At 37.4% G+C, this 14,712-nt stretch overlaps 1 protein-coding gene across 1 annotated transcript in view; it reads right to left on the bottom strand.

Moving 5' to 3' along the window:
- Window positions 1-14,413, bottom strand: part of GABRA2 (gamma-aminobutyric acid type A receptor subunit alpha2) — a 122,789-nt gene extending 108,376 nt beyond the window's left edge. Inside the window, exons 1-3 of the mRNA XM_068542238.1 lie at window positions 14,267-14,413; window positions 13,180-13,257; window positions 10,516-10,631 (exon numbers count right to left, since the gene is read on the bottom strand). Of these exons, the coding sequence (XP_068398339.1) occupies window positions 10,516-10,631; window positions 13,180-13,250 (187 nt within the window). The 5' untranslated portion in view covers window positions 13,251-13,257; window positions 14,267-14,413. The remainder of the gene's footprint in view (window positions 1-10,515; window positions 10,632-13,179; window positions 13,258-14,266) is intronic.
- Window positions 14,414-14,712: the final 299 nt, after the last annotated feature.

Genomic DNA, 14,712 nt, shown 5'->3' with positions numbered 1-14,712 from the left:
CCTTTTACGTTCTTAATGGAAGTCAAATGCCTTCCCAGTACTTACTAAAATACTTATGTACCACTACAAAACATAACCTAAACAATGGGTTTGGGAATGCTCTTAGGAGGCATTCATAATTTTTATTCTCTCTTCAACCTTCCTTAACTTTGTGGCATAACTCTATTCCTCTACTCAATAGACAAGATCCAATTGTACTACTCAATATATGATATTCCTCAAATATTCACAGAATTTATGAATTACTAACCATCTCCACAAAATAGCTGAAGATAGCAGTATCTTCTTTTTGACATATTTTTCCTCTGGATACTATATCGGAAGAAGAAAACCTTACCTTTTCTTTTATTATGTTTTAAATCAACTTAGTAATATTCCAACTGAACATGTCCTCTAAGAATCCTGCAATACTTTAATACAGAAAGAATAATGCTACACATACTACTGGGACAATCTTTGTGCTACATTTTGCATTTATTCCCCTAAAAAGGAGCTACCATCCTGAATCTTAACAAAGATATTTATTAAAAGAATGCTCTTATAACAGAGTACTGTATTTTTTAATTTTATGCAAAACCATTTTTTTATGTTCTTAACGTGCATGTTTTAAATATTAAAACAAACAAAAATTTTAAAAAAAATTGACATAACTGAATTCATATTAAATTAAGATGGAGACGGAGTCAAACTTTTCCATATGCTAGTTTTTTCATTTGTTAAAAGGTATAAAAATAACATACAGAGACATCAAATCTACCCTAATGTAAGTTACTTAAAATGCAAAAACCCAATGGAAAATTTGAGGGGATCTATATGTATCTTATAAGTTGATATCCTTAATTTGATGAGTTTCTATATGAAATCCCTTTAGATTTAAACATTAATTTTATTCTTATGATAACTTACTCCTAAATGAGAAGATCTAAACCTTGAGGAATGAGGGTATTTCAAGTTAGAAACAAGTTTTCAGAATTTTGTGTTGGGTCAGAAACATTAAAACTCAAAGGAAATAAACTAAATCCTCATGATATTACAACTCATATCTTTTATTTCACAGTTCATGTCTAGTTATTATTTAACTCATCTGTAGCTCAAAACAAATTAAGATAAGGTAGAAAATAAGTTTTCCTTAGAAAGAGAACTGAGGAGTATCCAGAAGTTTCCACTGGAATAAACACTTACCTTTCTACCTCTAGGAATGCCACTCTTACCATAAATACTCTCAACACCCCTGCTACAGACACAGAAAGACATGCCCTCTGGATGTTATACTCTTCTGTAGATATCACAATTCTCAGCCTGACAGTAAATATATCAGAAATCCCTCTTTTTTTCATGAGAAAAGACTTACACTTCAATAAAGAAAAACATACAATAATTATACAATATTCTTAATTAAGGAGAGAAAGAAGAAACCACTGTTAAGATAGTTGAAAGGCAGAAAGAGCCAAAATATGATATGATATGAATTTCTGCAAAGACTCAGTCCTGTTCGGCATAGTATTTGCAGCATTTACAGTAGGACCCAGCAAATCCTTGGCCCTTAGAAAGAAACAATGGAATGAATGAACTAGGCTTATAGAGACAGAAATTGGCTAACTCCAGTTGTATGATGCAAGTAAAAGTGATTTCTTTTCTTTATTCCAATAGCATGTTCTTAGAATGGAACATGTGTTGTACTGTTTCAAGTCATTTTGAGAATCACACTGTACCTACCTTATCTGCCCTCCAAGGGACTTCATCCCCTGGAGACCAACACTACACCTTGTACATCTTTATATCCTGCAGAGTGTCTGGCACATCATAAGCCTTCAACACACATGTGTTAGGGAACAAGCTACTAGAATAACTTCATTTGACTCTTTTCATGTTAACACATCAAAAAGTAATGAATTGCTGGCTGGCCAAGCTGTTCACTTGGCCATCTCCACTACCAATATAGATTTCTACAAATGATTGGAGCTGTAGCAATCAAAAAATAACACTAACACAAATGGATCAGTCATGCCTATGGTCCAATTTATCCACTGTGTATTAAGGAGTGAAAAAAAAAGAAAAATGTTGATTGCACCTGAGCTTAAAAGCTGGCAAGAAAACAACAGAGTGAGTGGGGTGTGCTTGTGCCCGAAAAGAGCAAAAATAACAATCCCTCAAAATTATGACTAAGGGCAATGCCTCTCTAGCAGCAATGGTTGAGAGAAGAAGCTGCTATTAACCAAAACTGTTTTAAGGTGAAAAAAAAAGCCTTAGCGTTAGTTCATTGAAACATGGATAGTATTCTCTGGGTCACTCACTTCAGTTATGTTCCCTTGAATTTTGCAGGACATGCTGTTTGGGAAGAAAGTGCCACCATCCAATCTAACGCAACCCATTGCTGCCGTGTACGCACTCAGTCTGCCTTTCCTATAAAATAACCACAAGCTATATGTATAGTTAAAACATCAGACGGAGAAAGAGTTCTGCAAAACCTCACTCTAACCATTTCTGAAGAAGCCTGTCTTAGCACCATTCCCTGAGAGGGTAGGCAAGCAACACACAGCTTTAGAGTGAGGGTGTACAGAAACGCTAAGATGTTTCTTAGTCGGCTTGTAATACTAAAAAGAATCCAAAAGTCTGCACATAACATTACTGTGTTTCTGGTTTTAGCTAGCACGCACTGTGAGGAAGGCCGTCCTGTGAAGGAAGCCCATGTCCAGAGTTTCCAGCCTCCCAAACAGCATCCCACTTCAGGCACCTAGTACCTTTCTGCGTTCTGTTTCATGCCTCCCACAAAATAATTTTCAATAAAGAGGAAATGAAAAAAACTTGATATCCATTATTTACATATTTACCCAAAGCTATTTACACACTTCTGTGAAGTCATCCCAATTTATTTTTATTTTCTCGCTCATGAAATAATCAAACTCGGTGTTTCCTGTGACCTTTTCGCAAACGCAAGTGGGTGGAGAAGATCTGGTGGCAGAGAGTGAAAAAGGCTCTGAAATCTTCTTATGCCTAAGAAGGTTATCCCACTCCGGGCACACTGGGGGACCTCAGAAGACCTAGTCAGGAGGGAAGGGAGACTAGATTCTCTGCTGCCTCCTGCCTTTTCAGGAGCATCAGCCCCAGTCACAGCTGCTGAATGAGGAGAATGCCGAACATCAGAGCTGTTAAGCGGAGGACCAATACCTGAAGTTTACCCAGCCTCCACCTGAGACAAGAACTTCTTAAGGGCTCAGTCGCTTCCTTTCTGCTCAGCGTGCAACCCACTTGTCCCCTGCCCCTTTCAATTCCGTATAGAGATTTCAGATCATTCTCGGCGTGTTATCTTCTTCCTGATGCCTCTACCACCCCTCACCTCATAAGATGTTGTCAAGCATCAGGCACGCACCCGGTAGCTGCAAGACCCAGAGCTCGTGCCATTCAAGTTCCTGGCACATCCCAGGCTAGGATGGTGGACACGCTTTCAGTTTCATGTCCCTAAAATCATCATCTGCGTCACGTAGTGAGGTTTTCATTCTGTAAGTATGATTTTGTTCTTATAGGCAAATTCAGTATCATGAACTGATGATGCCCAATTGTTATATGTTACAATAATCTGATATATTTCTTTTGTGATTGGTTTTGTTCCCAGAGATTCTGTACATATACAGAAGTGTGCTACAAAATGAAACTAATAGCATGAGAAACATACAAATATATCTTTCCTCTAAAACTGGGTTATATGTGCCACACGTTTATCCTTTTTTAGAAGTCACAGCTTTTACAAATTAAAGAAAACATTGAGTGATGGACTCTATTGCATTCATAGTAGAAGTAGTAGTAGAACCAACAATAACAGCAATAATATCTACAAGTATTGCGTTCCTACCCTGTTTGCCGGACGCTCCAAAAAATTTTTTTAAATTAAATACTTAACAAACCAATAAGTCACATACTTTTAGCCCCCCATTTGACAAATAAAGAAACCAAAGCAAGGAGAGGTTGAGTGAAAAGTTTTGTAGTTCATATAGTAAGGCAACAGAATTCAAATTCAAAGATGCTGGTATTCAGAGGCACTGATCTTAACCACTTCTTTATAAAATAATACGATGCTATTTTGAGGTCAGACTCCCTCTTAGGTTCTGGTAGAGACCAGATTTTTTGTACTAATTTTTGCCCACCGAATATCCTATATTTTATTTTTATAAAATTGAGAGTAGTAAAATTCATAGAAACATGTTAACATCCATCTCTCTACAGCCTGAGGAAAAATATCCAAGAGTGAAGTTGGAAACTGACCCTCAGACCCTAAGTCTATAATCTGACATCATGTTTTTCATGGCTTTAAGCGTAAAGCTGCTTCAAGTTTTTAGAGGACAAAACAAGAGCACTATGTACCAATTCTATCTAGACAAGCTCCTTGAAACAGCTTTTCAAAATGCAGTTAAGCACGGTACTTTATCTAGATTCTCCAGACTGAATCTATAATTTAGATACCAAGCCTTGTCATTTCTAATAGTTGTCACTGTTGAGCACTGTGAATGTTAGCTGTTATAAATATACAAGGCCTGTCTACACTTTCCTTTTTTTCAATGACCCTCTAAACACAGTCCGAAATACAAATGTTGCTCCTTTTATTCAGTTAACAATTTGAAAGCCTCTTATGGAACATCAAAATCCATAGGGGGTACCTGAGTTGTTAGCTCCAATGCCTAAAAGGAAGACTAAAGGAAAAATTGATTCAGTTATAAGTTCTAGCTAAGCTGAACATACGGTCTTGGTAGATACATTTCCAGACTTAGAAGGGACTAAGCCAACCAAATGCACAGGACCTACCAGTATTTTCTTGGCATGTTTTCAAGGATACTACCTCTAAGATGATGTTCTCCTTGAAGAACTCTCCTCTGTTATTCCTAACGATCCTAATACCTATCAATGCAAGCCACATTATGCTTTCTTATTTACTTGAACCATACCATATCATTGTGAGACAGACAGGGTAAATAGAACCTCCCCTCCAATTTCACAGGTAAGTAAATGACATCACAGATAGGATAAATGAATCGCCCCAAATCCCCCAAATCACACGGTTAGTTCAAGGCAGAATCACAGCTAACATAAGCCAGGAGTTGGAATAATTGTAGTGATTGTTTCCATTCACCAGGAAGTCAGCCTAATACGCTGGTGCTAACAGTGAAAGGCCAGTACAGTAATTAAATGATAATTGCTCTGATGATTTTAAGGATAAGGTAAGTTGTATAGTCGATTCTTTTCATGGGAGCATACTAAATAACATAAAATAAAATAAATGAATAAAATCAAATTCATTCAAGAAATATTTAATTCCATGCTTACTGTGTGCCAGGCACTGTTCTAGGTGCTTGAGAACCAGACAACAAAACAGACAAAAATCCCTAAACTCAATTAGCCTGCGTTCTAGCAAAAGAGACAAAAGTAAGCAATTGACCTAATGATTTAAAAATTATCTTGTATATTAAAAAATAGTAAGTGCTAAGTAAAAACAGAAAAAAAGGGGTAAGAAGGAGGAGTATTGCTAAAGGAGGAACACATAGTATTTATCGGATTGGTCAGGGTAGGCCTCATTGAGGTGAGCTCAATGGGTATCCAGGGAAGAGGGAACAGTCGGGGAAAAGCTCCAAGGAGTATCCTGGTATCTTTTTTTTTTTTTTTTAAATGTCAATTTCTTATTAATTTATTTATTTTTATATTAATTTTTGGCTGTGTTGGGTCTTCGTTTCTGTGCAAGGGCTTTCTCTAGTTGTGGCAAGCGGGGGCCACTCTTCATCGCGGTGCGCAGGCCTCTCACTATCGTGGCCTCTCTTGTTGCGGAGCACAGGCTCCAGACGCGCCAGCTCAGTAGTTGTGGCTCACAGGCATAGTTGCTCCGCGGCACGTGCGATCTTCCCAGACCAGGCCTCGAACCCATGTCCCCTGCATTGGCAGGCAGATTCTCAACCACTGCACCACCAGGGAAGCCCCTATCCTGGTATCTTCATGGAACAGAAAAGAAGGCAATGTGACTTCAGCAGTCTTAGCAAGAAGGAGAGTTGTGTGAGGTGAGGCCAAAGAAGAATAGGAAGACAGATTATGCAGGACTTTGGAGGCCATCGAAAGAAATCTGTGTTTTATTCTGACTGAAGTAGAAACCATTGCAGGATTTTGAGCAGTTGAGTAGTGTGATCAGGCCCTCAGTTTAAAGAGGACCCATAGTTCTGTACACCTTCAGTGTTTACAGTGCTATATGTCAATTATACCTTAATAAAACTGGCAGAAAAAAAATAAAACCCAGAATTAATTATTAAATACCTTAAAATTTTATCATTCGACCTATTGTACAATCTTTATCATGTATAGAAGTCCCAGTTTATCCTCCTCCTCTCAGAATAAAATGCTAATATTTTTATTTTCCCTAAGAAGATATCAAGGCTCAGAATGTCTAAGTAACTTGTCTGGGATAAGATCTAGTAAGTTGAAGAGCCAGGTGAAAAGAATAATTTTTCTAACTCTTAATACAAAATTGATTGCTCTTTCCTACGTACTCATTTATACTAATGTTACAAAGGAAAAATAATAGTAATTGAGATTAATTATTCAGATTATCCATCAATAGAGATGTTCAGTTTGATATATTAAATTGAATCAAACCCATTTTTCCCCTTATTATTAATTTCTGGGACATAATGATACGAATAATTTCCCTGAACTTTCTATTTGAAATGACATATGAACATTCAGGCTGAGAATTTTGGACAGAGAAGAAACCGTAATAATAACTGAAATTTACAACAGTGTATTTACAAAGGTTTTCAAAGTCTTCTACTTATTGTTATGTATTAACTCTCTACGATATGCCAGTCACTGTGCTAACTCCTTTGCGTATATCATTGTATTTAATATTCATCAAAAACCCTAAGAATAGTAATAGTAATCCCATTTTACAGATGACAGATGTAGCCCCAGAGAGGTAAAGGACTGAAAGGTCACAAGACTGCTCAGTACCCCATCTAGAATTTTACCTAAATCTCCACAGTCTAAAGTTAGGTTCTCTTCACTCAGCCACACCACCTTCCTGCAGCAGGATGCACAAAGTATCACCTCAACATTCCCAACTAAAAGGTCAGCCAGATGTGAGTAGCTCCGTTTTCCAGATGATTAACTGGTCATAGAAAAGTTAATCAAGTAATCAGTATTTTTTTTTTATGGTCACCATATGCAAATCAATATTTAGTTAGTGAGAGTACAGAGGATTTATGATACAATACCTTGCCTCAATAAGTTTACGATCTTGTTAAGGTAACAAGAGACACATAAAAAGGTAATAAATAATCCAAGACAGCACATAATAAGTGCCAAATGAGATACAAAGCCAACAACAGCTAAAGAAATTCAACAGAGGGAAAATTGAATCTGGGTGCTTCAATTCAGTTAAGAAAGGTTATTACTGAAAAGGACCCACATTGAGGTGGTCTTCACAGGAAAAGTTTAGATCAGCAGAGAGAATGAGGAAGAATAATTCCAGTGAGAGGGGGATATTTTCCCCTCAAAGGCTAAGGGAGCAGATGTGAATGGATTATCAAGAGAAAATGAGTAGATGTGTTTGAAGTACAGGATAGATGGGTGGCAAAGTAAAAATTAAGCCAGAGAAGTAAATTGTAAAAACCTTGATTGTCACGTTCGGAACCTACGGGAGGAGGGAAGGAATTGATTGTGTTTAACTGCTAGTATGTTGTGTGTACACTGTAGTTTATGTAATCCTCTCAACAACACTATAAAGTAGAAATGCATCATGGCCATTTTATTTATTTAATTTTTGGGGGGTATAGTTGATTTACAATGTTGTGTTAGTTTCAGGTGTACAGCAAAGTGAATCTGTTATACATATACGTATATCCACTCTTTTTTAGATTCTTTTCCCATATAGACCATTAGAGAGTACTGAGTAGAGTTCCCTGTGCTATACAGTAGGTCCTTGTTAGTTACCTATTTTATATACGGTGGTGTGTATATGTCAATCCCAATCTTCCAATTCATCCCCCCTTTACCCCCTGGTAACCGTAAGTTTATTTTCTACATCTGTAACTCTATTTCTGTTTTGTAGATAAGTTCATTTGTACCCTCTTACATGGGAAAGGAAATAGTCGCCCAAGTCCAGGAAGCACAAGAGTCCCATACAGGATAAACCCAAGGAGAAACATGCTGAGACACATATTAACTGAACTAACAAAAATTAAATACAAAGAAAAAATATTAAAAGCAGCAAGGGAAAAGCAACAAATAACATACAAGGGAATCCCCATCATGACCCTTTTAAATGAAAGGAAACAGAGATTACCTGGCCAAGGCACAGTTTTGGGTGTGTAGATGGAGCAGAAATTCTAATCTAGATCCATCTGCATGCAAGGCCTATATTCCTTCCACTACCCCCTCATCACCATCTACAGAAGGCAATGGGGAGCTATCAAAGGTATTTGATCAAGACAAGAGAGTAATATATGAAAAGTATTGACTAAAAGAAGACTCATCTGACTGTGAAATATTAGCACATGTCCACTATCAGAGAAGAATTGGGGAAGGAAGACACTAGGCAAGAAGAGCCACTTTGTCTATTGCATTAACCTACAGAATGAGTGACAAGGATCTATATTCGAATGCTGATGACCGAAGTAAAAAGAATGGAAGAGATATTTAAAAAGAAATATGAAGAAACAAATGGCAATATCCATGTCCTTTAACAGGTAGTTTTTACTTCCCAACTATACACCCACAGTGTAAACATTTCTCCTAAAATCTCATAGACAAAATCCAAGATCTAGCTTAAATATCTTATGTTTTTTTGACAGCACATGATTTATTTAAAAATAATAAAATCTAGGCCTTGGGAAAATATCTGCCTTAGTGCAATCTACCTCTCAAATCACCATCATGAATTATGACAGCCTCATGCTAGGCATACTTCTGTTGTATGAGTTTGACATTAGCTCCTTGCTATATATATGCTAACATGGATGGTAATGCCTTCTATTCATGGTCATTAGAAATGTTAATTACTAAGAAAGTATTCTTTTCCTTTCGTTTTTCCTTATTTTAACTTTTCTTTTAACTTTTTATTTTATATTGGAGTAAAGAACTTATTTACAAAATGGAAACAGACTCATAAACTTGAGAGCTTTTTCTTTTAGTAGACTGTGTATTAAACAATTGAATTATCTCTGAGAGATACAATGTATCATACTTCTGAACATTATTCTTCCCCATCACTTCCCTCTTGAAATGCAAGGTACCACTCGGGATTCAAGTCCAAAACCACTATCAATTAAATGGCATATTATTTAAAAACAAGTTGGGTCTTTTCCAACCTTTTCTGACTCCTGGGCAATGCAAACCATACAATTGCCAAATATGCATAGAATTAACAACCACCTACATTTTTCAAAGACAGTATTGACATAAACATCCAGGTGTTTAGTCACTACACATCTTTTCAAGCAATTTAATATTGCAAAGTTGCCAACCTGGTAATAATCAGGCTAACTATATAAACCTCCAGTCAGTACCAAGCATTCAACTAATTCGTCTTAACTTTGAATTAGTTATTAAACTGAACATCCTAATAAGTATAACATACATTTGATAAATGTGTGCATGCATATATATATATATATATATATATATATATATATATATATATATATATATATATATATCTCATGTTAGAATTAATGAGTAACAATATTTTGACTCAGAATCCTTTTAGGAATTACACACCTACCCTACTTATACCTAATCTCCTTAGTATCACCCAACTATGCTAAAGGATAAGTAAAATTTAACACATTAGCCAAGCCTAGTTTCCTTTACCTTTATGGATAAAAATAGATTTGTTTTTCTGAGTTGAGAATGAATGTTTAAATTTGAAATCAAACTGTGCCACAGGCCAATAAATTAGGCCTACAGCTAAAGTATATCCAAAATGTCTTTGAAAGTTTCAAGAATGCCAAACCGGTGCTGTATTTTAGAAATGTCACATGCACGTGTAAAGAAATATCATCACAGAATCCTGTGATGATTGCTAAAATTTATCTGGTTGGTAAAATTCAACCCAGGTACTCTTTTATATTTTTATGTTTCTCGTTTCTACATATCTGTACTAGTGTGAAAATAGGCATCTGCAAAATTCAATGAAGGAAACGAAAGATACTATACAAGCATATCTGCCCAATAATGTCACGCTTTCACATAGTCTAAGTTTGAAAAACTTAGCCATTATAAATAAACTAATTTAAAAACGATTCATGCACAAAGTCTGGGCTCTATATGACTTCAGGTAGTCTATAAAAGGTATGTTAAATACATTATGTCTGTATAAAAGGAATCAGAGATAATATTTATTTCATATACCTTATTTTCTATTACCTATGTTTTTTAATATGTGACATTGCATTCATGTATAAAATGTATTAAAATATAAATATTACCCTTAACTTTTAAAGGCATTATTTTGTGAGCATTTAAGAAAAGGAAAACTATTTTTACCTCCCAGTCCTGGTCTAAGCCGATTATCGTAACCATCCAGAAGTCTGTCTAGAATTCTTGTAAAGATGGTAATGTTATTTTTAGCCTCATCTTCTTGGATGTTAGCCAGCACCAACCTAAACAGATAATTTTACAAGCTGATGTATATACATACGTGTGTTTCGCAAGTGCCAACATGCTCTTCCTCCTTGATTTGAATTTTAAGGCTCCCTAAGCTATTAGTGTCACCCGTTTTCCTCTTTTTTTTTTTTCCACTTCTTTAAATGCCAGTATGTCTATGGGGAAGGTAAACATGCTGTTGGAAATCGATAATAAATATTAGCTTATCAGAAAGTTTGATGCCAAAATTATTTCAGATTTCTACCACTTCGCATTTTGTGTTACCTATTCAATTTTTCTAAAATCCACTCCCTAGAATATATTATGATGGTAGAGGATCACACGCAGATACTATTAGTAATGTTGTTCTGCATTTGGAAAGGTACAAAAACCAAAGGGACTACTGAAAGAATTCTTCAGTGATTTGAATATTAATTGGAAAATAAATTACCTCCTTGGAGGCACAGAATTTTTCCATCTTTCTCAGAAATGTCTTTTCTTTTTATGTCTTTTTCTCTTTTAAGCCAAGATGATTTTCTAACTTTGGGTATACCTCCACCCAATGGCCAAGTGCAATATAGACATCAGGGAAACTCCGCTGGCTGTGTTCCAGACTCCACTGAAGTCCGGAGGTGGAGGTGGGCTCTGAAAGCATCAGCAGCGCACACACATTTGCAGAGAGCCTTGGAGGAGTACCCCTCCTGACAGGTCTCTGAGAAGAGCAATAGAGGTCATCCAAAGATTAAAATGCCCAGCTACTTTGTGTGTGTGTGTGTGTGTGTGTGTGTGTGTGTGTGTGTGTGTGTGTGTGACAAATTTGCGGAAAGAATAAGTGGTCTTAAAATATCACCAGAAGAGGGTTAGAAACAGTGATTTTCTCCATTATTTCTCCATCAGAAAGCCAGACACCTGGTTTTGTGACATCCAGCAATTTGGTGCAGAAGCAACTGGATGTATAAAACAGAATGTCCCTTTTCACTGCCATTTTTTTCCTCAGAATGATTCAGAGATTTAAATTACTGGTCCAGAAAAAGAATCATTTATATAATAGAATAAAATACTGGCATGAGCATTACTGGTCAAATATAGAACAGAAAACTAGTAGAAGAAAATATGGTTAAGTACTGAGGATTTTCAATGATTATTAATGGACCACAGTTTGTTCACTCCTCTAAAATCAAAGATTATATGTAATTGCATTCTGATCAAGGTGTATTGTGTGAAATATCATTGACAGAATTCATTTGCATTTAAAAGATTACACAACTAGTAGCTAAAAATAGTCATAATACATCGAAAAATTGGTAACCAACTTCAAGCAAATATCCTCTTGGGAGAAGAGAAAATATTAAAATATCGATATAAAGATAAACATTTTAAAAATTATGTAAGCAAGTTAGTTCATACCTCAAGCCTCAAGAGTTTTTATATTGCCTTAAGCTAACTTTAAAACCAATCACTAAGATGGTCATGAAGTTCCACTTAGAGATTTTCACTGGGAAGCGATTTTTAATCACATGTCACATTTCTTTCTAAACTCAATATTAAGATATTAAATGAGGAGCTATTTTCCAATTAAAAATAAGACTTCATAAAGAGATTTCTTCTCAATTCTAGAAAGTATTTTCAAACTTTGACAATTACTGAGATAGGAAAATGAAAATTTTAAAGGGAAATAAAGGTATCATAAAATCATAAACCTAATTTTTTTAAAGGAATAGTTACATGGACATTATTATGAATCATATTTTAAGTTCTCTGGCATTTTGAAAACCATACCCTAAATTTAGGCAATTAATAAAAGCTGCCCATTGATGATTAAAAAATCAGAAAAGACTCCAATTAAGATGATGCTATTGAAAACAAGAGAAATTAAATTTGATATTTGTAGAATACAGGCAAAACAGAATTTGTTACATTTTCAAAGTAAGTACTTTTTATGACAGTACCATTTGAGAAGTAAAAATTTCTAAATCAATAATATGAAAAGTTGATTAATAAATCAAGCTTTTGTTTTATTTGTTTGTGATTGTGAAGTTGTATAGTACCTCCACCTAGAGGTTTCAGATCCACACATCATTTAGGTTTTCTATGTTGACTGAAAGAGCCAAGACCATTTAAGAAAAAAAAGGAAAGAAAGACAGAAAGAAAAAGAAAGAAAAAAAACTAATACTCAAATCATTTTAGCTTATGCTTTTCTGTTTGGCGTAAAGGAAAACTGATGCTTTCTTTACTGAACTTTGATGTTATTATAATCGCATATACCAACCACTTCAATTCCTTGCAAAAATATGCCATCCAAAGGGCATTCTTTTCTCCCGTGATTTATTTTTTTAGAAAATGTTTGTATTCACTTTTGTATTTTATCGCTAAAAACAAGAAGCAGCGAACTTTTAATCGTCTCTGTCACTTAATAGTTCTGTTTCTTGGTACAATATCTTTTCATTAGAAATGACCCTTCAAAATACTTCAGCTTCTCCCAAGCCACCTCTGCATTGATGACATTCAAGAAACACACCTTTACCCTGAATTTAAAATGGCAAATACAGTAAATAATTGTCTCACCTGGCTGGGTCCCACACCAAGAAAACAAGAAGCAGCAACTGCATGTTGCAGATGTTCAGTTTCATCTTCATCACCACTCTTTGTAAAGTCATGGAAGAAAAACAAAACACACTTAAAATTACATTCAGTCCCACCATCCAAATAGCCCAAAAGAATGTCATTTCAACTGGGAATTGGAGTTAAAGATATAGAGATTATTCCAGTGGAGTATGTGTAGGGTGTGATGACTGGAGGAGGGTTTTTTTCTTTTCTTTTCTTTTCTCCTTTTTTTCTTTTTTCTTTCTTTCTTTTTTTCCTCTTAACAGAATGATGACCAAATAATCAGACTTCGCTCTGCCAGGAACTTCCCTCAGCCACATCGTCAGCAAACACTGTTTTGTGGACACACACACACGTATTAAGAACACACGGGACCCTGCACTGACATTTGAGCTAGAGAAAAGAATGGGTTGGAGGGGAGAGTGAAAAAGGGGAGGAGAAACGGGTATTTCATGCCACGTCCCCTCGACCAAGACCACCTCCGCAACCACAGAGGGAAAAGCAAGGGGCAGCCAGCCCACTTTTTTTCGATTATTCTTCTTTCATTACAATGAACTGCAGTCCTCACGTCTTCACTACTTCACTCCTTTTAAAATAAAATCAAATCACCTCCCTCCCTGCCCATCCACAGTTGCCCAAGACCACGTCTTGGAGGCAGCCGGGTTCGGATTAACTGCTGCGAAACAACGCGTTTGACAGCTGTTCCGGAGCCCAGGACCGCAATCCTGGCAGGAGCGTGAGGCTCCGGGATCCAGCGGACGCAGGCAGGCAGCGGCGATCACAGTGTGCAAAGTTAAAAGACTATAAAAGAGCCAGGCTAACGCGCTGCCGGGCGGGCGTCTCGGATCTTATTGTAGTTGCCAATAGGCTTCCGGTGAGGAGTATCGAAATTATTTGTTAAACGTGCTGGGGAGGAGGGGGCGACCTGAGCCGCTTCGGTTTCCAGCGAGCATCGGAGAGTGAATGGGGGGGAGATGAGCCATGCACGGGAGGCAAAGGTAAATGGGGAAGCAAGGGTCCCTGTTGGGACCAACGTGTGCGACCTTACCTGAAAGGGCAAGCAGAATTGGGTGTTTTCCTCCCTTTGCCCTGATCTTGAGGAGATAGGAAACTTGAGAGAGACAGACAGACAGACAGACAGACTGCAGCAGCCCGGCGAGCGGGGAGCGATGGGCTGGTTGCAGCCGAAGGAGAGCGCGAGGAGTGGCGGCGGCGCGAGGAGTAGAAGGAGGCGAAGGCGTCCGTAGTGGCGGTGATGGGCGGAGGAGGAGGAAGAGGAGGCGGGGGAAGCGTTGGCAGGAGCCGGCTGGGTGGGGGGAGACGCGAGCAGAGGCGCGGTGCGCGCAGGCAGCGGCGGGCACGAGCCCCACGCCTGGAGGAGGAGGAGCCAGGCCCGAAAGGAGGGCTAACGAGGTTCTCGGCAACGCAGGGACGCCCCCCTACCCCCGCCCAGATACCGGGTAACCGCCCACCGCCCGCCGGGCACCGGCCAGG

Source organism: Eschrichtius robustus, chromosome 4, assembly GCF_028021215.1.
Source record: "Eschrichtius robustus isolate mEscRob2 chromosome 4, mEscRob2.pri, whole genome shotgun sequence".
In the NCBI taxonomy this organism is placed as follows: Eukaryota; Metazoa; Chordata; class Mammalia; order Artiodactyla; family Eschrichtiidae; genus Eschrichtius; species Eschrichtius robustus.
This window is presented reverse-complemented; position numbering and strand designations above follow the sequence as displayed.